The sequence below is a fragment of the Hetaerina americana genome, unplaced genomic scaffold, assembly GCF_022747635.1.
Source record: "Hetaerina americana unplaced genomic scaffold, ioHetAmer1.1.p SCAF_31, whole genome shotgun sequence".
Lineage (NCBI taxonomy): Eukaryota > Metazoa > Arthropoda > Insecta > Odonata > Calopterygidae > Hetaerina > Hetaerina americana.
This window is the reverse complement of record NW_027286886.1, coordinates 851,915-878,889: the sequence shown is the minus strand read 5'-3', so window position 1 is coordinate 878,889 and position 26,975 is coordinate 851,915. Positions and strand designations below refer to the sequence as shown.

Sequence of the window (26,975 nt, the reverse complement as noted above, 5' to 3'; positions counted from 1 at the left end):
TGTTATAAAAGAGGCTGTTTTGATTTTCAGGTGAATTACTATCATTATGAAATCTATGATATAATATTGGACATATTGATGAGTAACAACTTCATGCCATCATTTTGCTTGAAGCAGAAGAATATGTTAAGATTCCTGAAGAACTACAAGCGAGTGAGGTACTAATTGCTCTTAAACATTTATTTAAATAGTGGCTTCTTTCTTGCGGACAATCATTTAATTGTGTGTCATTGTACATTCTTTTGCATTTTTATTCTGTACACTAGTTGCAAAATAGTATTCATTACTGGTACTATGTGTTGTTATTTCTTTTAATTTACCATCATTCAACTTACACTTTGCCTATTCTTCTTCCATTTACTGTTATTACAATCATTTATTGAGAGGACAAAACCAACAAATTTTGGATGGATTATGGACTGCCTCTGTATTTCTTCTCTCTCCCTTTAATCTTTTCTGAGTCAGTTGGTAATTTCCCTGTTATCTTTGCAATTTCGAATGAATTTTTCTTCTTATTATCTGATTGTGCTTTCACCTTCCTGTACAGTGAACCCTTCCTCTATGAAATCTTGATGTCCTCAAGTTCCATCCCCATGCTTCTTTCGCAACTAATAGTTCAAAGAAACTGCGGGAGATGCCGCAACAGTAACTTTTAATGTAGTCATCCACTAATGTGCATTTCAATGCAATAATTTCAGAGTGTAAAAATCATTCACCTTGACTGGGATTTGAACCCAGATCCCTCAATATCCGGTTGATTGCTTTAGATAGTTAAGCTATTGAGGCGTCCTCTTAAACTCTGAAATTTTGGGGCTTAAGGAACAAGATGCTGTGACGAAATACCGACATTGTATGTGCGTAAGCACTCGACCGGATATTGAGGGATCTGGGTTCAAATCCCAGTCAAGGCGAATGATTTTTACACTCTGAAATTGTTGCATTGAACTAATAGTTTCTTGTCTCAGATTATCATTTATCCCTTTTTACTTCCTTCTATCTAATTTTGTGTTTGCATTCATTACTCACTTGGATAATAGACTTTATGACTTGGAAGATAGATTTAGAAGATAGATAATTTCCTTTTCTTTTTCCTATTCACTCTATCGTTTCATTTGTGGCTTTCAATATCCTTTTTTTGAGATTTTGCTATCTTTTTTGAGCTTACCTATCCCTGTCTACACTCATACCTTTTCCACTTTCCACACCAAGGGTCAGGATTCGAATCCCAGTGGTGGGTGGATTTTTCAGTGGTACAAGTATGATCCCTACTTGGAGTGCTATCTGGTGAGCACCCTAACTGGCTATGCTCTTCGTCAGATAGGAAGTTTAACTGTGGACCCTTTGGTGCCTTTCATTAAGAGTAGGATAGTGCGGATGCTGGGTTTCTGTCCAATTTCCCTCCATTCCTTTATCCCTATCAAATAACCCTCCAATTCATACTGGTACAAATGACCCATGCATGTCTGTCGCTTCCCCTAATAAATACTGCTACTACATTTTTCCACTGCCTCCTGATACTCCTTTTTTGTCCCGGATAATGATTCTACATTCCCATTTCTCATCTTCCTGTCCTGATTATCCTCTCACATCTGATGTTACACTTCATTAGCTCTAAATTATGATCTGAATCAACATTTGCTCCCTTGTATCTGTTCTCTGAAATGATTACTAAATCAGTGCCTTACCATAAAATAATGTTACTGATATATCTCTGAACCCCTTGGCATTTTCCACATAAGCATGTGTCTATTGTTTTGTGTTTAACCAAGTGTTTGTTTTGTTTCAAGCATGTCTCCCCCAGAAGTCTTATAATTTTCTCCCCTCAGTCAATCCTTGTTGCTAAACCTTAGTCCCCTTCCTCATTATCATCTCTCCCTTCACCCATCACTACCCTCTAATTGTTAATCACTATCAATTGTTTCTTTCCCAGGGTACTCACCATTAAATCCTTCTAAGTGATTATATTATTATCATTATCAATTTTTCTCTTCTATGATCACTTGTTAACAGGTAGACTTCAATACTGACCAAAAAATGAAGTCACATTTATCATTAAATTGGAGGTCTTTAATATGTGATACTTGTACATTTAATGTGTGCGTTCTTTATCAAACATTTAAATTTCATTTAGAAATGGGAAAATACTGTAAAGAAGTGTGCATAAAATAAATTTGAAAAAATGTGCATATGCCACCAAAAATATTGTGCCATATGCTAAATGGGAGAACCTTGAAATTGTAAGATATATATTTAATTACCTTTCGCTGCTAATACCATTGGGAAAGTCACATCAATAATGTTGGACTTCAGTTTATTAGACAAGTTTTATATGATAGAAAGGTACCGATGGTTAAGCTTAAAATAGCTGTATTTAAAACTTTAAGTTATCATTATGCATTTAAATGAATTGGGACATTTTTCGCAAGTGGTATTGAGTACTTTAGATTCCAGAGTAGTCCTCTAATGAATTTAAGATTTGCTCAGAATACTTTTCGTCGTACATATTTTTACCAGTTCTTATGTTTTCCTTTTTTATAGTCGACCATGTTCAGCTGAATTCAATATCTATGATGAGGTTGAAAATCTACCAGAAATTGCGAGATGGAGACTCCCTTTGCTGACAAATAACTATACGGATATGGAAGAGGTTCTTCCATCACAAATGATACATGTATCTGTGGCTACTAGAATAGTTGGTATGTTTGACATATTTTGTTATTGTTTTGAAAAAAAATTAATTTTAGTGGTAATAATAATAATGGCTGGGGACTCTGGATGGACTTTTTGTGGAGGTTGCCATATCCATGCCACTTCTGAATGGGTGAACTCTTAGCTCAAGATACAAAGAAGTTTAAGTGACCCCAGTAGGTGTTTCTGCTTTATCGGGCCTTCTCTGAATGAATCCCTTATTGCCTCTCATTCCACCATGCACCCCTACTAAGAACATTGTTAATGTGGCTGTATTCCAGGTGCATTGACCTAAGTTAGCAATGGAGATCTTTCTATTTTTACCTGTTTTTCCATTTCCTTTTCATCCATGTTCATTTTAGTCTGAGCTGAAAACTCAATCACAGGTGTTGACTACAAAAGATTGTAGAGGAGAATGAAATTAGGCCTGGTCATCAATGATTGCATCATGGAATGAGAGGACGGAGATGCAGTAGTCCAGGGTAGAGCATTGGACTACTGACCAGAGGGCCTGGGTTCGATTCCTGGGCATGCCTCTCTGGGCACCCTCTGCTTTACCCGAACTCTGTGATTTTTTCGGGTGCTAAGTTTTTCTGGGAAACCTTAACTGGCACATGGAAAGGAACTGCCCCCCTACCCTGATGTGTGAATTTCACGTGCTCTTAGGCTTGGGTGAACTCTACGATAGTGGGTGAACCCTACCATCACATATCAAACTGACCTTTGGGTTGATTACTCTGGTAATGGTTTTTAATGAGAGGAATGATTCTCCTCTGGTAGCCTGCTTTTCATTCTCCACTGCACACTCAAAATCTCTGGGATTATTAATACAGAGGAGGTGTCATGTTGATGTTGTAATGGTTTTACAAATGAATGTTTTCACTTGAATTTTAAAATAGTGAGATTTAACAGTTCATTGCCTTTTTAAGTAAGTCTTTGTTTATATGCTTGGGTGCTATTCTCTGATTAGATGAGCATTGATTATCATAAATGGTATTCCTGTTAAATTATCGAATTTCTTATTGCAGATTCTGAAGTTAATTTTCAAAATTACTCCAAATGGTTGGAGGCTCCTCAAATTGATCATCTTGATGCTAGAACTATTTGCAGCATTGCTATCAAGCATGGGGTGAGTACCATATATATCTAGGAATGTTAACATTCATTTTATTTCATATTTCTATAATTTGTAATGGTGTAAATTTTTCTGATGCATCAAATGGTTAAGCTTAGAATTTTGCATATGAAACTTTTTCATGGCCTTGAGGTTGCAATACTTAACTTTGCCCACATCTCAATAAACTCTAAATATTGAAGACAAAATTTGGGTCAATTCCATTTTGTAAATTGGAAGTAATGCTCTCTCTCTTCAGTAATCACAGACAATTAAAATTTTTAAATGTGTAATATGTGAAGGTTAAGATAATTGCATTTATAAATCATTAAGCATTTAATTCACTTAATTATTTCTGATAGCATAACCCTATCTTACACTTGTTACAGTTACAGTCACTACTGTTAATATTGATGTAAAAAGAGTGTAATGAAAAGGATGATATGGATTTTCTTTTCCAGCATTGAAATTGTGTGTTTATGTTTGGATTTAGGATTTTACTTAGACTGCGATAATTACTTCATAATTCTATCATGTTGTCATTAAATACAAGTGTAAAATTCAATGGTTTCAGACTCTAATTTCTGAAAAATTCATGATCCATGAATAAATAAACTTAATATTTTTTCACAAAGCTTAATTATACTACTACCAGTTTCGACACATAGGCGACAACATCAGGTATGGAATCTCATGCATGGCCAGGGAATATATGTACTCTTACTATGAGGGAAGGTGAGCTAAGGAAGGGAATTGGAGGTGGAATGGAAGGGAAGGGGCAACTATCGCTTTGCAGGTGGCTGCGTGAGGGTGGGGCGGGGGAGAGGGATATGGATTGGTATAATGAGGTGGGGATGGGGGAAGAGAATGTTTTGGAAGAGAAGGATTATGAAAGGGGGGGGAGATAAAGAGTTGAAAAATGTACTTTGTTAATGGACAATGAAACTTCCAAAAGATGTAAGTATCTTACAAAGATGTTTTCGTTAACCAAATGTCTGGTTATACACTCTCTTCTTCTTTCTAAATGCTCCAGGATGTCCATTTTTAGTCCCTTTTCCTGGAGGTGAAGTATGTCTGGAACAAATTCACTGCTATGGTCCATCTCCCATAGTTGCTTGGCGAAATGGGATTGGGTGACATTCCCATTATGAAGATTTCACTTGTGTTCTTTGGTGCTTAGCTTGAATGGTCTTCTGAAATGCCACTTTTTTCCATGTTTTCCACTTTGTCCTTGGTTCTATTCAAAAGTGTTCACACGTTGCTTCTGTTTCAGCATGCAAACCTAAATTTGTGGCTGTGAAGTGTAGATGGGTGAATGGATTGTGGATGTAGCATTTCTTTTAAGCATTCTTACAATTAAGGCCGGACTGAATCCATTTTTCACTGCAATAATTTTAATTATCTTAGGTTCTCTGGAAGAAAAGGTTTCTGGTTCTTTTATTTCCAGAGAAAATGACATAATTAAAGTGATTGCAGTGAAAAATGGATAGTTTGGACTTAATTGTATGAGTGCATAACGAGAAATGCTCCTTCAGAGCAAGAAATCTAATATATCCATCCCAAGGTAATGAGGAAGAAAAATTTTGCTAGTGTAAACTTCTATGTTTTGTGCACATCTGAAAAAACAGCCACTCTATTCCCAAAAGACAATTTTTTTGGAATTTTGGAAATGTAGATTTATTTCAGATATTACTGCAACGCATCAAAATTCTTCAAAGTGCATCCCTTGAGTGTCCACACGCTTATGACTGTAGCTTTTGCGCAACTGGAAGGCTCCCTGGTTGGTGGATTCTGGAAGATTCTTAAGCATGCAAGCTTCTTTGACGGCACTTAGGGTCTCACAGTGGAGTCTTTTGAGGGAGGATTTCACTCTTGGGAATAGGAAATAGTCTGCTGTTGCCAAGGCAAGACTGTAAAAGGGTCCCCTGACATCATAGTTTCTTGTTTTAGAAGGTCTTCTTAAGCAGACAGTTGCCTCTACTTTTGGTCGTCCATGGAGACCTTCGGAATGAGTTAAGCATCTTTGGCATTGCCTTAGCATTAGCCTCTTGTCGAAAGCTGCCTAGGGTTCCGTAGTCTAATGTCCCATCTGATGGATGTCATAGTCACTCAAAGTACTCTCCACGAAGCACCTCAAGTTGGGATCGGGATACCACTGAAAAAATGTTTGTTGTCTCTAGGATTTGAACCTGGGGCCTCTCTGTGGGAAACCTGTACGTTAGCCACCACACCATCCCGATCCCCTTGGCACTTAGTGCGTATTGAAGGTCAGACGCCCCACCACCAAACCTGCACACTATGGCATACAGTCACGTCAGGAAAAAATTGTCCCGAGTACTTTAATACAAACCTTGTATATATTGCCTGGCTATTTATGAGATTTTATACCTGATGATTTCACCTATTGTGTCTAAACCAGTATTAGTTTGTACAAGTTTTTGTGATAAAATACTAAGTTTATTTATTTAGTGAAATACAATTGTATATCACAATTATAAACATTTTGTGTACCATTATATTAGTTGATGTGCATTAAAATGTAGTTTTGGTGCATTATGTTGTTTAGTGTAATCATTTTCTTAAAATAAAACCCCTAATGTTAAAAACATTGCTCACAAAAATCGGCAGTATTTGCACCTCTGCAATCTAATGTTTTGTGTGAGAACTCTTGGGAAATCATATTGGAATGATAAACTTAACATTGCTGTGATTTCTTTTACTTTTGAACTTGAATGTAGGCTGTAAATGACTCTTGATGCTATGCTTTTTTCATTTGTTTAGGTCAGTGCTTTTCTGAGTGATGTCAAATACAACAAAGAGTGGCAAATTTGTCCAGCAAAAGAGAATTTTATTAAAAATGTCCATAAATGTGTAATGCTGGTTCCCGATCTTAAGTATGCCACTGCAGCAATGAACTACATAGCAACTAAGTTACCTCAAGGTTTGCTCTATTTTTTTACTCTCCTCTTATAGTTTTCATGTTTCTCCTTTTTTAGAAAATACTCTAATCATTGAAGGTAGTGATAGTAGTGACGGTAGTGATATGATATACAGTGGGATTTTGCTTAATGAGCTAATCGCATTGTGAATTATTGGCATTATAAGCACAAATATAAAAAAAAGTCTCTTGTATTTGGCACTGAATGTGGGAGGGAGGGAAGGGGTAGGGTGAGGATCATTGGAGAGGAGGGAGGAGGTTTTTTGGGAAGTGAGGGCAAGTAATGTGTTGTCACGGCATGGAGTAAAAGAAGGTCGGTATTTGGGTTGGATTTAAAAGAGAAAAGTTTAAACAGGGGTGACTGAAAAGAGTTCAATTGCTCATTAACTATGTTTTAATGTGGCGAGGCTTGACCTATAAGAATATCTAGCTGCCCAAGTGTGTTAAGCCTTGGGCCTTTATTTTCCCTGTGAAGGATAATGGGTTTTAAATCGCTAATGTGGTTATGATCTATGAGGTGCTTGTCAAAGGTGAGTTAGAACGGCTGTTTGTAAATTATGACTTCTGTTCCTTGGCTCTTCTTTGGAAATTCCAACCCACTTTTCCGATATAGCTTAAAATTCAGTCAACACATTAGAGCTTGTATACTTCACCATATGTTTCATCTATGATTTTTTCCTTTGAATCTTCTAGTAAATTACTTAAGTTTCTACCATTGTAGAAGGCTGCTTTAGCTTTATTTTTCGGCAATAGTTGAACTGTTTTTGAAGATGTTTGACCAAGGTGTAGTATTCTGCATCATTTTCTATTGTCATCATTCACTTTTTGGTTCATGTTGACCTCTTCCTCCCCCTGGTTCCATTGCAAAAACCTTGGGAATTATATGGTTTAATCAAAAACCATGAAATCATAACCATGCAAAAACTTAGTAAAAATTGCTAGATGATACACCATATCAAAATCAGTCGTGATGAATTTTTATTGTTGTGAAACAGCAGAATGTTTTTCTTTCCTACGAATCATGAAGGGGATCCACAAAGTTATGTCATCCAACACTGCTATGGTAGAAGTTTTTCTCATATACTCAGAAGGTGAACAAACACTTTTGAAATTGAGTTGTAGGATGCCGAAGACCAATAAGTTTGTGACTAATCTTTAAGCTTAGTATAATTTTTCATCAGTCTAAAGAAGCAGGAAATATGTTTACATTTTTAATAAACTATGCTGTATTCTGACTCAAGGAATGCGTGTGCATCAATATTCAGCTAATTTTAGTTACATATGCAGGGTAGCCAAAGCTTTGAAAAATTGTAAAAGTTTGGAAACCTGGAAATCACCAGAATTTTGTCCAGGAATCCCAAAAATGTGCTCAAAAATTTCAAAAATGTCCTGGAATTTTTGTATCATTATGTGGGTATTGTGTTTTTGTGTTATTTCCCAGCGAATTAACTATAATTTCTGCCCTCTTTCAAGGTGTAATTCCATCTAATTTTGTGTCCTTCCTTGTATGTGCTTGAATGTTGAAAGCCACTGGCACTGAGTGAGTTTTTTTATCATACAAGTGTTTCCAATGCTATTAAGAAAGTAACTCAATTTATAAGGAGTATTATATTCTTTTTTTAAGAAATTGAATCTCAATAGATTCTAGACTATATTTTACGAAAAACAATATTTTGTAGTATAAACATGAAGATATCTGTATTATAAATTGCAGAAAAAACAGCTTAGAAAAGTTACTGAAAAACTTGAAAGTGTCATAGAACTCGGTCATTAAGGTTCTGTTGTGACTCCACCCTCGTATGCCATTTAAAAGTCACTTCCCCCATTGAAATTTATTTCCTTTACATGATAACTGTTTAAGTCATAGTATGTAATTTTTCAGGTATTGATCAGCTGATTGCAATGGAGATATGCTTATCATTAGCACAATTATGGATGAAATCTGCGGACCATGTTGATGAAGCCAGGGGTGTTTTCGAAAAGGTGGCATTAGTTTAATGTTAAATTATAGTTTGATGTGAATATATGGAGCTATGTATAATATTTTAAATTTAATTGTGCACAAAAGATGACTTGACAAAGATTCATTGTTTTGGTTATTTTCTCCTTCTTTAGGTGAAGAGCAAGTATTTAATTCTCTCCCTTAAAAATATTTTGTACAAAAATGGTTTTGGTGAGCAGAAATATTTGGAAATGATTGGTCATCCAGAAGAAATAATATCAAGCCTTTACCATGACGTTACTCATTTCGATTCCTCAGTTGTGGTTCAAAAAGGAGGTATGCCATTTATTTTAATTTGTAGACTATTCAGTTTTAAGGATTTTTTTAAATGTCTCGGGTAGAGCCTTAATGTTTGATGCAACCAGCAGAGTATAAAATGGAAGTTAAAAAGAGGTAAAAAGTACTGAAAATTACAGTAAAATTAATGAAAATGTCACGTAAATTCAAACTCTCTCCTAGGTGATTAAAATTGACTTTTATCCTTTAGCTCCTATGTAGGTGTTTATCATCTTTTTCACAGGGGTTATGATCCTATTAATTGCAAGTCAATAATAATAAATTCTTTTCTGAATAGAGGAAAATTCTTGAGCATGAAACTTTTCATTAGTTGCATGCAGTATCTCACGGGAACAGTAGAATGTGGCTCATTTTTATACTTTATATCATCTATGGTAGCTGAAGAACGAGTTTCAATGTGCACAACATCTACGTTACCATTTTGAAAATGAGGCAAAAATTTCTTTTATATATATATATATATATATAAGAAATTTTTGCCTAATAATAAGTGGCTCAGGGAAAGGTTCTGGCCCCCGTACCCTAATGTGTGAATCTCACATGGCTTTGGGCTTAATTATGTTGCTGAGTAAATCCCTGAATTTTTTTACATTGACCTTGAGACACTGAAGTTAACTTTCATTTCAAAATTGATTTCCTCATAAGAGGAAGAACGTCTTCATTTGATATGAGCTGTATTGGGTGAACTCTACCATCACCTATCAAACTGAATGCTCGGTTAATTACTGTATTTCTGGTATTGAACATTTTTTCTGATGATTCTGCTTTATATAGGGATGATTTTAGGCTAATAATAACCATTTTAGATTATAGTATTCTGAAACCAGTGTTGAAATTTGTTATAAATTTGGAAAATGAGTTTATGGGACCCTAAATATGGAGTTATTACGAATTTGCACATATATTCCTGGTTTCTTTACTATTATTTGTATATATTGAACATATTTTTGTTTTAATAGGTCTGAATTTTGTTGCTGAGCAAATTGCTGAATTGTTTTCAATTGACCTTGAGAAACTCAAGTTAAAATTGATTTCAAAATGGATTTCCTCCAAAGAGGAAGGAGCATCTTCATTAGATATGAGCTGTGTTGGAGAGATGTTTGCCAAAGAAGGGAGTCTCAATACTGCTACATTTAATGAAGAGATTAGAAGGTAAACTTCGTGGAATGCCAAAAACATAAGTAAATTCAAAGATTAAAAAAGGTATACCTTTCATAGATCATGATAGTAAATATTTTACCATGAGTGATCTGTGTTGTTGGCATTGAATTTCTTAATTGGATTATCTAAATTTGTTCCTCCCATGAAGATGTTCTTAATTATAATTTTGGCAATTACCTGATTCTAATAAAATGTTGAAGTGTTACACCACATTTCTCTCAATTGTCAAGTTCTTTGAATTTCCATATTCATAGCATTTTACCATTGCCTCTTGCTGGGCTGTGAGACCTCAGGGAATATATAAGTATTCAAAAAGGCCTATTACCTGCCAGACATTTAGGTGAAATGTTTCTTTTCTACTAATATACATATTTATACTTCATTTGCTTCTTATTTAGCCCAAGTTGCTGGCATATTTTTAAGAGTGGGAAGTGGAAATATGATTTTTGATTCAGTAATGAACCATGTTTAGATGAAACCAGGTGGAGAAATCTTGCATTAAGATTCCTCTCTATGTAATGCAATCATGCCTTATATATATTATAGTCTAGATATTGAAGTTCTGATGTCAGAAAAATGCTAACTTTTGAATAATTGTTTCTTTTACGAAAATCACTTTCAATTAGACCTGTCTAGTACTGTGGTATCAATGTTTAGATTTTGTAAAAAGAAATATCCTGTTGGGGTCTTGGGAAATATTTTTTAAATATCTAACCTCTCGGTTCAAATTTTTTTAGTTACCTGGCAAATTATCCCATTCAGACATCCAATGGACTTAATGTTCTACTATTTATTGCTTTAGTGCAGTTTTATGTACGTTATGGTTTGCTTGTTAAGAAAAACATCAATTATAATCTTTTGGCTAGGCCACAGATTTTCTCAGAGAACGATTGTACCACTAGTTTGCTCAGTTCAATACTCTGGAAAATTCAAACGCTGAATACCTGTAAATATGCTTGTTTATGTGCTGATTCTCTATTGAGGTTTCTACTGAATTTTATGTAGAAATTTTTAGTAAACCAATGATGTGAATTTACTTTGCTTGCTACATTCCTTAGGTTACTCCACATCTGCAAGTCCATGAGGGAAGAAGTGGTGCTGGCTCACCTATCATCTATTTTCTTACCTTCATTATTTACTTCAGTAGGATTAAAAATTGTGCTGTGCATCCGTGAACTGCAAGGAAGCCAGGCAGTAGCAGCAATGTTGGACTTGAACGAAAGATTTGCTTCAGGGTAGGCTGCTTATACTAAATATCTTAGTCATGATTTAGATGTTTTATAAATGGAACAGAATAGCAGTAACAGTAATTTATGTGGTTAAATCATCATTTGGAAAAAAATAATTTATTTCCAGTATACATTGAGTCTCATTTTATTTTTAAAATTTTAAATGATAGTTAATTTTCTATTTATGATTAATTCGATTTTCAAAGAAGTGACAGACACAGATGATACTCTTCCTCACAATTGACTGGAGTATGTGGTCAGTTTCACCTAAATATGTCAGAAGATTCCCTGTTAAGGGAAAAACTCACATATACAATGAAACCTCCCATTCCTGCGGCTGAAATTAATGGTTCCCTAAATTTGCTGCATTTTATTTGGGTCTAGCATTTTTTATCTTATCCCTTTATATAAAATATCGAATTTTGAAATATCCCTCAATTTTTGAAAATTTCTAGAAGCAAAATGGCAGCTGGTGTATTTAAAAAATAGCAAGTCATGAATGAGACTGGGGTTGTAAGGATAATATATAAGCTTGATCATGAAATACAAATGTTCATGGACTATGAAATATTTTGATGGTTTGGATTACACCTTAAAATAATTTGTCTTGAAATGTCAAACTGAGAAACCTTCAGTTGAATTTCGCATAATTTTGAAGCATATTTTCTCATAATTTTATTATTTTCAGGGTTTACTTCACCAAATTATATCTCCTGATACAGTTGGAAGGACTAGGTATTATCAACTCACCCGGAGAGTGTGAATCAATGGGCCCCAGAATATTAGTAGAAAATATTTTGGCTAAGAAACCCTCTCATCAAATTTCTATCTTTATGGCTGCCAAGTTATGTTTATCATCTAATGTTTTCGATCTTTCTCTTTGGTCACACATAATGTGTGAAATGGTGAAATTGGCAATGGTAAGTGTATAAATAATTTATTATCAAGTAGTTTTTAAAGTTATCATTAATATATTTTATGCTATAATGAGTGGAGCACATTTAATTATTTTTATCTTTTATTCAATTTCCTATTGCCCTGATAAATACATGGTATATTTCTTGAAATGAGAAATGTTCTGCCTTGGTCTGTTTTATACCAGTTGTCATATTAGCTGCTTACACTAAGTATGCAGCAAATGCTGACATTAACTTGTGGAAATGTTATTTACCTTTTCATTCAAAATTCCTCACGTTGACTAAATTATTATCAAATGAATTTATCATCATGGGAAATATGGAGAAGAAAAAATTTTTGTTGTATTGTCATATTGACGAATGAAAATCTATGCCTATCATTTTGCTTCTACAACCATGTTTCCATGCCTTAAAAAAACCACAACCCATATCAAGTTTAACATCCATGCTCAACGTCCCTGTCATCAATTCCATCCTCATGAAAGCTTTTTTGCCTAACACAATTCTTCTTTTAATGTCCAAACTACTTAGAACATTTTGGTCCAGGACTCTCCTGAAATAGGTGAACTTTTCTACCTGCTCTAGTATTTCCCTCATATTTTGTTTAAATGAACCTTGTTCTATTTCAGTACCTTTGTTTTGTACCTGGATTCCTATCCCTAACGTATTATACTGATTTTCTGATGCTTCCTGCAGTGGCTGTAACTCCTTGGCTGACTGGCATTACAAAGTTCGATCTTCTACTAACCTGGTTTTATGAATTCCTAAATGACTTTAATGCCTATCTTCAGTTTTTTCCATCCCTCATTTACTATTTCCTCGACATACATGTTGAAAAGCATAGATGATAATGGACACCCCTGAACATTATAACCCCTTTTCAAAGTTACCTATCCCTTCAATATTCTGTAATACATTCAACAATTTTACCTGATTTACTCCATCAATTCCTTCTCAAAAGATAAAAAAAACAAGCATACTGTTTATATGTTTCTCTTTATTAGTGACCTGATTACTGCCTATGATATCACATGTACCTGAACATTACCTGAACTAAAACTTGTAATCTCTAAAGTAATCATTTACCCTTCTCTCCATCCTCATTGATGATCCTTGCCACCTTAGTGCTGGTAGATAGAAAATTTATTGCTCTATAGTCCTTTCATATATATGCCTTTAGTCCTCTATAGACTTTCCCCTTTTTTGGGATGGGAAGTACCACTGATCTGATGAAATGTGGTCGAATTCCTGTATCATAATAGTTAAACATTAGTCAAAAAGACTTTATCCGGCATTTTAGTTAAGCCTTAGGCAGTTCAGCAGGGATGTTGTAAATCCCCACTGCCTTATTTGATTTCAATTCTCTTAATGCCTTTTCTAGTCACCATCAAGTATGCCTGGGCCTATGCTGTCCTCATTACATCATATTCTCTTTTCTTGTCCAAATTTACCGGCCTTACTTTTTTCATCGAATAGATCAATTATGCATTCTTTCCATCTTTTTTGTATCTTCACAGATTTGGTTAATTATTAGTGATTTTTGTACCTTGCCCTTAGTTCTACCTTCAATAGTGTCCATGGCCATTCCCTTCTCACTTCCTGGTAGCACTTTCACCTTCTTGTTCAATGCACCAATTTCACTTTTCCTTTATAAACTTTCTATATCCGTGTACTGTGTCTTCCAAATCTCTTCTCTCACCCAATAATTTTCACACCTCAGTTTATTATTTATCTCTTTGCACATTATTCTCTCTAAATCTCTGTTTTCACTCTTAAATTTTCTTCTCTCATCTATCTTTGTAATCATTTAGTCTATAATCTATGGTTGCCTTGTCCTTTTTTTAATTAGTATTGCTATTGTTTGTTTTGTAGCTTTCAATGTCCCTTTTTTATACTCCCATGTTCCTTGTTCCATATCATCTACCTGTCCTCACATAAGTTATTCTACTGCCTCCTTAAGCCCAAGTCTCTAACTTACCTCTCCAGGGGAAATGTTTCCCCAATAGAATTCCCCTGATGCAGTTCAGTAACCTGCATTGAAAACTTTTTCTTCTGACTGGAAGATGAGAAGTTGTAGAAATGTTTCCCAAACCAACAAAAGCTTTCATTGCTACCTCATTACTCATTTCCATTCTACTGTTCCATATTGTACAGACACTTTTGTGGAGTATGAAAGAGTTAATATATTTAATATTTTATGAATATTATGTTGAATAAAATACTTCAGAATGCTACTGCAACAATCTGCCAGGGCCTTCGCATTACTGGGGAGGTAAATTTCTTAAAAATCATCATTGATAGATTAGTTTCTACATGATAATTTTCAAAAATAGAAATTAGATATATTTAGTTTAAGTAAAGCTTTAAAGACAAAGTCTTGCATGTGATACTGACTCTATATACCTATCTCTTTGAGTAGGCCTAATGAAATCAATTTTCTCTGATGAATGTGATATAATGCTGTTTAGCAGAAATGACAAAAAATGATATTGAAATACCAAAACAGAAGGGTTATTAATAAGATGTAGAAAAGTGTTTGATGTATTGTTTGAACTTTTATTTAGAAGTTTGCATTATATTTAGCTTCATATTTTTCCTAGTAACATCATGTAAGATTTTTTTTCTGGAAGAAACATTGAAATATTGCTTGAGCTTTTCTGCTTCACTTTTCTTTGCCTAAATTTTTCTATTGCAGTTTCAGGAACTGACTCAACTTCTTCCTTTGCTCAGACCTCATACCTCGTTTTTAGCTCTTCAAACCTATAGAGATGCATGGAAGGAAGTAGTTGAAGCACCATTTCATGTTGGTAAGTGAAAATCTTATTTTATTCATTAAATCAGTTAATAAATTTATTAAAAAAATTTAATTTAATTTGGGTTTACTGGTAAAGTTTATGCTATAGAGACAACCAAATCTATTGTAGCATTACTCCTGAAAAAATACCATTAAGGTTTTATTTTTACAATAAATATATCTACAAGTTTATGGCACATTCATTTAAAATAATCAGATGATGACATTAAAAAAATATAATGTTCATAATTAATATCATCAATCATATATTCATGTAAAAATATTCATATACGTGTGTGTGTATATATATATATACATATATATATATATATATATATATATATATATATATATATATATATATATATATATATACATATATATATACATATATATATATACATATATATATATATACATATAAAATATCTTCGAAATGGAACGCTCATCGGCGACGCACAAATATATAAAAACACAGATGTAGATTTTTAGAATATAGAGACACAAAGAAAGGACACTCACAATTTGTTATTTTACGTTTCGACAGCACGGCTGTCGTCTACATATATATATATATACATATATATATATATATACATATATATATATACATATATATATACATATATATATACATATACATATATACTTATATATATATACATATATATATATATATATACATATAAATATATATACATATATATATATATATTTATATATATATATATATATACATACAGGGTTCGTCCGGAAAATAAGTGTACTGAGCTCAGGAAAAAAAATTTATTACACTTTTACATATCTTAAGCTAATATTCCTCAAAATAGGACCCTTGTGAGTCGATACACTTGTTCCAGCGGCGCTCCCATTCCTGGAACGCTCCCGCGAAGGCATCATCGGGAACCTCTCGAAGAAACGTCGTCACGGCCTCTTTGACGGCGTCCAAAGTCCCGTATCGCGTTCCTTTCAAACTCCTCTTTATCTTCGGGAACAGAAAGAAGTCCGGGCTGTAGGGGCGGGTGCGGCAGCGTTGCCACGCCGTGCTTGGCCAAGAAGTCAGACACGACAAGCGCGGTGTGAGACGGCGCATTGTCGTGATGCAGCCGCCAGATGTTTTTGATCGCTGGCCGGACGCGGGCGACTCGTTTTCGAAGCCTGTCGAGCACTTGGACGTAAAATGCAGCATTTACTGTTTGTCGTTCAGGTACAAATTCGTAGTGGACGACTCCCCTTTTGTCAAAAAAGACAATGAGCATCGCCTTGATCCGAGATTTGCTCATGCGAGCTTTCTTTTGACGGGGTGATGATGGGGTGTGCCACTCCGCACTTTGTCTCTTCGACTCCGGGTCGTACTCAAAGATCCACGTCTCGTCACCCGAAACAACGTTCTCTAAAAAATGTGGATCATTTTTGCAGTGATCCGCAAGTTGTGTCGCGATTTCCAAACGATTGAGTCTTTGATCATCACTGAGCACTTTCGGCAACAACTTTGCACAAATTTTTCGCATCTGTAATTGCTCCCTAATAATCTCGTGCACTATTGTTTTTGGCACATTACACTGCTCTGCTATCATCCGAACACTAAGACGACGATCAGAGTTCAGTACATCGCGAACTTTTCGCACATTTTCGTCGGTGAGTGTCGTTGATGGGCGTCCAGGTTCGTCGTCGACCTCTTCTCTGCCCTCACGAACATCTTGTGCCACCGAAAGATCATGTTTCTGGACATGGCTGACTCCCCGTAAGCCTGGTTAATCATACCGACAGTTTCGGTAGACGATTTCCCAAGCTTTACCGCAAATTTGATGGAATAACGCTGCTCCAAAAACTTCGGCATCGCGTTCCGTGGCGTGGGTCGAGCGTGGATGTTCGCGTTAACAGAGCTCCTCACTACACCACAGCTCAGAGCCGACTGCCTTTTTCAGCGTCGCTTGCCAACATACACCCCTCCAATCGCAGCCCGTCAGAGCGGTGCTGGGCGCGCCTGCAGCGGCGGGAAAAAATCAGTACACTTATTTTCCGGACGAACCCTGTATATATATATATATATATATATATATATATTTTTTTATTAGGTAATCTACCGGTTAAGGTAGGTTTTTGGATGGACATAATTACTAATTAAATAATTCGTGACCCCTAGTAAAACACAACATCCTACTTTACATCAGGCCCCTCTTCAGCTCTGAGTACGTTCTTCCTCCCTTCATCCCGTCCAACATCCCTATCCTGTTCCTTCCCTTTCCTCGTTTGCCTAACATTCTTCCCTCAATTACAGTCTTCAACATCCCGCTGCCGGTCAATACCCCCTTCAGCCACTTTTCCTGCCTCCATAGGATTGCTCCCAGCAAACCCCTCTCTTCACCCACCATACCAAGTACTTCCTCATTTGTTTTCTTCTCTTTTCCATTTTACCTTCTCCATTCTTCTCCGCACCCACATTTCAAAAGCCTCCAGTCTGCGTCTATCCTCCTGCTTCAATGAGCACGTTTCTGCAACGTACATAACTAAGCTCCATATCAAAGTTTTGACAAGCCTTTTCTTAACTTCTTTACTCAACATCCCTGTAATCGACTCCCTCCTCCTTGTGCAAGCCTCTTTGCCTAGCTAATTTTCTCCTTACGTCCCTACTACTTTGACCGTGTTGGTCCAAAACACTACCGAGATACGTAAACAGTTCTATCTGCTCTAGTTTTTGCCCTCCTATTCTAATTTTTCCTTATATCTGTTTCTGCATATATGAGTATTTATTCGCCTTTTGGCGGGATTTCGTGTTTGAATATGTATTTGGCCAATGTGGCTCATCTCTTTCTTCTGGCTATGCGTGCCACGAAACGCACTGTTCCTTTCCTGTATGATGTTGTATGAATTCTAAACCACTGTCCTTTCCTCTTGTGTATTGTCTATATCTCCTTTGGTGGGTGAAACAGTCCCCTGACGCCATCTCTTGGCTAAAAGAATCGGGGCGCTTGGCGACATATAAGACCCACGGATCTCAGGGTAAATTACGTTTCCTCGATAGCTCAAGTGGTTAAGAGCATCCGCCCGGCAAGTGGAAAGATCCGAGGTTCGAGTCCCGGTCAAGGAAATATATTTTTACTCTTGTGATCCGTTCGATTCCGCCTTCCCCACCTTTATTGTGTTCGCCCTATATATGTGTTCCTATCCCTTTTCCTTATATCTGTTTCTGCATATATGAGTATTTATTCGCCGTTTGGCGGGATTTCGTGTTTGAATATATATATATATATATATGTATATATATATATATATATATATATATATATATATATATATATATATATGTATATATATATATATATATATATATATATATATATATATATATATATATATATATATATATATATATTTATATATATATATATATATATGTATATATATATATATATATATATATATATATATATATATATATATATATATTATATATATATATATATATATATATATATATATATATATATATATATATATACATATATATATATATACATATATATATATATATATATATATATATTTATATATATATATACTATATATATATGTACGTATGTATATGTATATATATGTATATATATGTATATATATATATATATATGTATGTATATATATATATATATGTATATTATCACTACTTTACAAAGCAACAATACTGAACTAGGCATAGTAAATCCAAAGATTTATAGAATATGTTGAATAATTTAGAAAAAAGGCACTGCCCAAATTGCAAACTCTGTGCAGGCCTCCAACAGAAAAAGTTTAAAAAATCAAGGAGAGATCTCTATTATTCATATCATCCATATCCCGTAGCCACTGACTTACAGAATGGGAGTGTTGTAATACATAGTGTAAATGGCTTGTGATATTGTGCTTATGTTGTTGTGCTCACTGACCAAGAACTACCTCTGTCTCACAGATGTTACGTCATAAGTGTTGAACATGTTAATTATCTTTCAGACATAAAGTTTTATGTATTGGATGTCAACTTTCCATCTAACTGTACCATTTTTATGATGTTATTCTTAAAGAAGTCATTTGCCAAATCCATATTCCTCATTCCAAAACACTACCTGTAATCCAATGCAACAATTTCAGAGTGTAAAAATCATTCACCTTGACTGGGACTCGAACCCAGATCCCTCAATATCCGGTCGAGTGCTTTAGCCACTTAAGCTACCGAGGCGTCCTCTTAAACTCTGAAATTTTGGGGCTTTTAAAGGAACAAGATGTTGTGACGAAATACCGTACATACAATGTCACAGGCATTCGTAGTCGTGCGCGAGACGCCACAGTCCACGAGGTTAAAGCCAACTTTAAACACTTATGGTGTTTTCACTTTGACAAATTCCAAAGAAACTGCGGGAGATGCCGCAACAGTAACTTTTTACGGAGTCATCTGCTAATGTGCATTTCAATGCAACAATTTCAGAGTGTAAAAATCATTCGCCTTGACTGGGACTCGAACCCAGATCCCTCAATATCCGGTCGAGTGCTTTAGCTTTAGGGGTTTGAGTCCCAGTCAAGGCGAAGGATTTTTACTCTCTGAAATTGTTGCATTGAAATGCACATTAGCGGATGACTCCGCTAAAAGTTACTGTTGCGCCATCTCCCGCAGTTTCTTTGGAATTTGTCAAAGTGAAAACACCATAAGTGTTTAAAGTTGGCTTTAACCTCGTGGACTGTGGCGCCTCGCGCACGACTACGAATGCCTGTGACATTGTATGTACGGTATTTCGTCACAACATCTTGTTCCTTTAAAAGCCCCAAAATTTCAGAGTTTAAGAGGACGCCTCGGTAGCTTAAGTGGCTAAAGCACTCGACCGGATATTGAGGGATCTGGGTTCGAGTCCCAGTCAAGGCGAATGATTTTTACTCTCTGAAATTGTTGCATTGAAATGCACATTAGCGGATGACTCCGTTAAAAGTTACTGTTGCGGCATCTCCCGCAGTTTCTTTGGAACTACCTGTAATGTTTTTTTGCTCTTTGTTGCCATAATAAATAATATTTATTTCCTTAGTGCAGTTAATTGCCTTAAAATCCAAAATGATTATGTTATTTAGAATTATTTCAGTTATGTTATCATTAATAACTATCAAATTAACTGTTTGAGTGCTGTATGTAACATTGTGATGACCATTTATGAAAATAATGGCAATGCTGTCCTTTAAGTGGTCTTATTTTCTATTATGGCCACTCAACTTTATAGTGGCTACTCTAAGCTATACTATATGGCTTGCTTTAGTAATAAAATACTACATTGGTGACTTTTTTGTCTAGGATAAGTTAAAGGTTTTGTGTTTAGCTGCTAGCAAGTGGTTTTTACTCTGCTGAATTTGTGGCAATTGCTTAAACGTACAAGGTTCTTCACATTTAATTAATATTGTGCTTGAATCATATATTATTGATTTTGGATTTAACCAGAAAACTTTCTCTATATTCTCTCTACAAATTTTGTTAGTGATGAAATAATCTTTCACATTTATAACTTTTCCTGGGAAAACACCTCAGCAATTTAAAATTTATCTTGCTTTGGTAAATGGGTAAATTTCAACAATTATTATAATTATGTCCATAAGTTTTTAGTGGTGTATGGCATAATCCATCACACTTTCCATTTCATAATAAATCATCCTTTGATGCTGTACTACACTTACGGATGACTGACGTCAATATTTATTGCTTAAAAGATAATTTTGGTAAAATATTATTGCAAAATATTACCTTCATTACAGACAAAAATTCTTGGACTCATGAGGATGAGCAGAAGTGTTTTAGTAGCTTGCGGCTCCTCCATTTATGTCCATTTTTGGTGGATATAGATATACAAGGAATGGCTGAAAAGTGCTTAAAAGCTGGTAAAGTGGAAATGGCTTCATTGTTGTTACCATATATACCAGAAAATCAACAAATAATGTTAAAGAAAGTGAGTATTTGCAAACTTATATTAGAATTTTTTTTGGTTAAATCGTTGATTTTGTCGTGATTTTGGTTATGGTACATGCAGGAGTTATGATATCACACGTATTTAGTGAATTCTGCAGTAGTTCTTTGTTGAAATGGTTTGCAAGATGTTTGGTCTTAAAAACTTTCAACTTTTCATAGGTTGGATTATAAGAGGAAATAAATAGAGGATTTTCTTTTTTTGTGATATCAGACTTAAGTAGTCTTGATTTTCCCATTTAAGATTGGCACATTTCTAAAGGGGGTTATGCAGTGGAACCTTACTTAAGGAGCACCTCCCATAGTGAGGACTTCTCATAATGAGCACATATATTAAAAATTGACTCAATGATTAAGCAGTTTCGCATAACGAGTGATGAGGAGAGGGAAATTCATGGAATGATTGTGCACCTGCTGTTTCTGTTCCTCACTCATTCTGCTAGCATCTTAGTTTCACTTGTGAACACACATTTTTCCAAACTTGTGTAAAGTCATTATTATTTTTGATTATTTTGTGTGCAAATTCAATTATGTTTTTGGCTTAGTTTTAAAAATGTCCTTGATGTAAAAGCCATTAGGAGGCAGCAATAACAGAATAAAAATAAGCATAAAAAGAAAAAGTTAAATATTGATAGACAAGGATAAAATGTAATTTTAGCTGACCTAGCATGTTCATAGAGTTGGTTGGCATCAGCAATTTACAATATCCTCAAGAAAAGGGCAGAATTAAGGGGATAGATGCTTGATGGGAGTGACAAGAATATCTATGCAATAGTTACAAATTCTCAACTATGCTGAAAGGATGCTTCTCACATCGGAGAAGCATTAACATAATAAGGTAGTGGCTATGTATGCTACAAATGTATTCAATTGTAAAGATGTTTTGCATTTTCAAAAAATGTTGAAGGTTCAGCAAAAAATAAGTCCTTAGACAACTTTAAAGAGTTAGGAATGTATCACAAATGATAAACTAATTATTTTGATTCTTTTTCATTTTTTACAATTTGAATTCGCATTCCAAGTTGTTTCATTCCATGAGAAATGAAAATATAAAGATGATTCACAATCGTAATTGACGTAAATATAATTTTCAAGGAATGAATCATGCTCATAATTTATTTTTTTGACTTGAAATGTATTAATGTATTTTATGTTAATTGAAATGGGTATAATTGTTCCCCTTTACAGGAAAGAGTCTGGAAAAATTATGCTTGTTAACTTAGTCTCCACTGTATTTGGTTCAATTTAGAGCTTCTTGCCCTAACCCAGTTCTGGTAGGAAGTCGTATGTATATGCTACCAGCTTTCACTCTACCTAAACACTAATGTCATTAGAAATGATGGTATACACTCTACTTTTTGAAGCTGTCAGCTTTGTACTGTGGAATTATATATAAATCTCTTCCATTCACATTTTCTGCCTTTATCGTTATATTTTATTATTTTATTTTATTTATGTACCATCCTTGAAATTTCACCGAAGTACTAACACCATTGATAAAACCCTGTCAGTTGTCATATTGTTATTTTCTGTTTTTAAAAAGCCTGTAAAATATGCTGCTACTCTGAAGTATGCTAACAGCTACCAATGTGGATAGTTGTAGTCACCCTTTCCTTGGTAAAGGTGGACTTTGGCACTGGTGAATATGTTAACAAAAGTCATGATAGAACTAGTGATCATCGATAAAATGCTGTATGTGTTTCCATAATGTATTATTCATTTCATTTTAGCTATAACCTACCAAAATGTTTTGGAAATAGTTTTTTGCACGAAAATCAACCGCAGAAAAAAATGCCTACATCATAAATATGCGCAACTTCGCGACTTGCAAGTGATTAATTTTATACAATGTGTCAGGGAAGAGTTTGAAATACAAGAAATGCTTTAGAGCCAAATGACCAATTAAAGACTCTTCCCTTGTCATATTTTTTTGTTTCATAACAAAAAGCACACATGGCCCTATGCGTTTGGCCTTGGACTTAGCTCTGAATTACATCATATTTCAAATTCAATGGATCAAGATAGCAAGGTTTCAAATTATTCACAAATGCAAAATTTTGGTATAAAGGAAGGGAAATTTGGAAAAATTCAAAGTAGAGAGTGATAGTGATAATTGTTCATTTAAGCTTGTGATGACTCTTTTAACATTTGTCAACTTAATATCCCAATTAGATGTTGAAAATGTTTGGGTCTCCTGAGGATGTAACCAGGCGAATGCAGTCTCTTCCTCCAGCCCTCCAAGTTTACTGCCATCAAGTAAGCAGAAGGCTTTATGCATGAAATCAATTGCCAAATATTTCTTTATAACATTGCTGTAGCCTTAAATATATGCCTTGATTTCATTGAGTCATTAAATTGGTGAATTCCTGTCTGCTTCCTACTCATTTGGAATATCTTCTTATTTTTTAGGTGTTCACTATTTTGAGCAGCAATTCAGCATGAAAAAGATTTTTGCAATTCTAATGTGAGCAGCAGGTTTTTTTATTTATAATCTTTGAAATTAATTGTTTTTTATACTGTTTTTAAGAATACCATCTTATGTACTTCGCTAACCTATAACAACTTATACTGCTTTCACTTTTCAAATAAAAAATTCATAAACCAGGTGTTGTAAACTTACTGATTCTTACTTCACTCCTCTAAACCAAGCCTGGATTGTATTCCTTTTTGTTATGTTTATTTAGGTGATAACCTTGTTGCCTCAGGTAACTAGCATGAACAGGAGCATCACCTTTGTGAGCTGTTTACCCATTTATGTGACTTGGGTGGGCTCTTTAATCTTTCCAAATGTGTATTCAGTACTACAGAGGTAAAATTTTTAGGGATTAGTGTGAGTGCAGAGAGAACTAAATCTTTGGAAGACAAAGTGAGTGCCATCAAAGATGTCCCACTCCCTGTTACTGCTATGCAACTTTGCCAGTTTTTGGAAATGTTTAATTTTTTTTGAAGTTTTTTCCCCAATGCTGCAGCATTGCAAGCACCCCTATGTGACGCACTGACACCTGGAGTGCAGGGCAGTGATTGGATTATTTTGATACCTGACATGTGCCACTCATTCCAAGAATGCAAGGATGCCTTAGTGAATTATGTTCTTCTTGTGCACCCTAACTCCTCATTGTCCCTTGGTCTATTCACGGATACGTTGGACTCCTCTTTGGAAGCTTTGCTGAAGTGGCAAAAGAACTCAGATTGGGAAAATTTATTATTCTTTTTCAAGAAAGAGGGCAGCAAAGAAGAATTTCAAGGTGAATGATTTTTACACTCTGAAATTATTGCATTGTGATTCACATTTTGCCAGACTCGTGCATCATCCTCAGGGTAGATGATTGCCACTCTGTATTTGGCCATGTTATATACTTGCTATCTCAGGTCAGTTGACTTGTGATTGGTCCGAAGAGGAGAATCCTCCTGATTGGTTGCAGGGCCATTGTGTCTGTTCCTTCCTTTTCTTAATTCCTGTGCTAATGGAGGTAAGAAAAGGAAGGAACAGACCACAACGGCCCGGCAACCAATCAGGATGATCTTCCTCTTCAGACCAATCACAAGTCACCTGACCCGAGAGAGCAAGTATATAAGATGGCCAAATACAGAGTGGCAATCATCTACCCTGAGGACAATGCACGAGTCAGGCATTGAAACGTCGGCCAATATGGAACCCCTAACCCGGTGGAAGACCAGAGAAAACTTCATGAAACAAATACCAGATCTTACTTCTGTAATATTGCTATCTTATAAAGTGCATGGGGTTATAAACTAAAATGATGGGTATTTATGTGAAATCAAATATCTCATTGCAGCATTGATTAATATTTTTATTCACTTCATCAGTGTTAACATAGAAGTGCCTCATTATTCATATCTTTTGACTTTATTCAAGCTAAAGATTACATGTTGACTGTTTAAGTGCATCAATTGTTAGCATTAATCAATCCACTATTTTTTCAATTTAATATTGAAATTACTACCCAAACCTAATTACCTGATGCTAAAGCATTGATTTTGAAATTTCTCTTTGGTACAAACATTAAATATATTAAAATTGTAAAATTGGGCCAATTAAATAGATACACATTTTGGTTTATCTGCTAGAGGAGCTGTTTAAGTTTCTAAATTTGGCATTAAAAATTGGTTTTTTGACTATAAAAGGTTGATTAAATGCAAATTAATTAGTTTTATTAATATTTCCATTTCCTGGTATAAACCTGTCCCTGACAGGTTTGAATGTTAAGAGATTTCATTCATCACTCCTCTATTTGTACCAAAATTAATTGCTTTAAACTTAATAAAAATTGATGTGTATTTTACATCTCATCCCTGCTGATTTTTGAAAGCAATTCTCCATTTATTGCCCATGATGTTAGTCAGCCCATAACCTCGTTTCCCTAGAAATTCAGAGCCCAAGTTCCTTTTTCCTAAGAATTCTGAGCCAAGATATTTTTTTCGGAAGAGCATTGCTGTGTTGGGGTGCTTTCCTTGCGGCACATCCTTGAGGGCTGACCACTCTACCAACCCTTTTTCACTCTGCTGCATCACTACGTGAAACACATCCTTAAGAAGGTCACCTGCATCCTTAATGCTCTTCCCACCAGATTCTGAAAGCAATTAGCACATTTTGAACTATCATCGCATGTAACACACAAAGTATATCCATTTAAAGTCTGCTATATGTATCTGTTATCACCTAGCATTTTGATATGGATTCTGGTGTCCTCAGGTGTTGCATTCACATGCATGAAGAAGGCTGAGAGAACCAAGAAAGCGAAGACTAGCATAGTTGTTTCTGAAAACAAAAAAAAAAGTTTTTTGTATTAGATTAATTACCACCTTGAAGTAACTTCAAAGTTTCACATTAAAACTATCCAACAGGATGCTAAGCACTTTAGTAATGTGAATAGTCTGAATATCTTTCTTATTTTAATCCAATGCCTTAGCCATAAAATATAATTAATAATAACATGTGCTTTCCATTATCCTTGCCATAATTAAGTACATAGTATCAATATGGATGAAAAAATAAAAAAGCATGCAAAATGTTTTTATTAATCTGTGACTTATTCCAAATATGTCAAATAAATTCATAGGTGGAATAGAGTGTAATTTTTAATTGCACATATTGTGAAAACATAGGTGATTTGTATATTTTTAATTTAATTAAGCAGACTGCAGGAAAGTTAAACACCATACTGGTAAGAATCTTAATTATTGCATTCATATTGTTGCTCTACATCAATAAAATGGTTGTCAATTATGCTGCAGTTACACATTAATATCAGGATATGCTCATGATTTGAAATATATCCTCCATTGTCAAGAAAACAAGATTAATGAGTTTTCTGGGAATAGTAAGGGTTAGTGTTCATCTTCTGTGGTCATGGCAATGCTCAGTGTCCATTGAAAGGGCTGAACCTCCCGATGGTCCTAATCTGACCCATCTGTCACCAACTCTCTCTCATTCATGGGAGTCTACCAACTCTGACCTCTGAGCTCTAACTGACCCCTCTCATGTCCCACAGGAGGGACCTGAGAGGATCTGACCATTTACAGAGTAATTTGACTTCAAAAAAGTTTCCACATGTTATATGGAAAGTGAATAACATATTATGCAAACAATGAGTATTTAGTTTGAGTGTGTGTCATGAGGTTTTGGGTATATTTATTAGCAATGGACAGTTTCCAAAATTTTTTCGGAAATATTTCGTTGCGCCCAGTTTTGGAAATTTTATTTTGTACGTCACAATGGTGGAAAACACTACAGTTCCGCAGTTAATCATTGTTTTTCTTTTATAGTAACAGTTGGATAACTAAGTTCGGCTTGGCAAATAAAGCGAATTAAATTGGGTTATGAGGTCAACATTGAGACATCT

At 34.9% G+C, this 26,975-nt stretch overlaps 1 protein-coding gene across 1 annotated transcript; it reads left to right on the top strand.

The window, feature by feature from the left end:
- Positions 1 to 69: 69 nt before the first annotated feature.
- rod (rough deal) lies at positions 70 to 23,663 on the top strand. Its single transcript, XM_071589032.1, has 13 exons — positions 70 to 158; positions 2,539 to 2,696; positions 3,717 to 3,817; positions 6,584 to 6,743; positions 8,623 to 8,723; positions 8,856 to 9,018; positions 9,999 to 10,191; positions 11,259 to 11,435; positions 12,118 to 12,349; positions 15,042 to 15,153; positions 20,904 to 21,094; positions 23,284 to 23,367; positions 23,521 to 23,663. The coding sequence occupies exons 1-13, from the start codon at positions 79 to 81 to the stop codon at positions 23,551 to 23,553; spliced, it is 1,785 nt and encodes a 594-aa protein (XP_071445133.1). The 5' UTR covers positions 70 to 78; the 3' UTR covers positions 23,554 to 23,663.
- Positions 23,664 to 26,975: the final 3,312 nt, after the last annotated feature.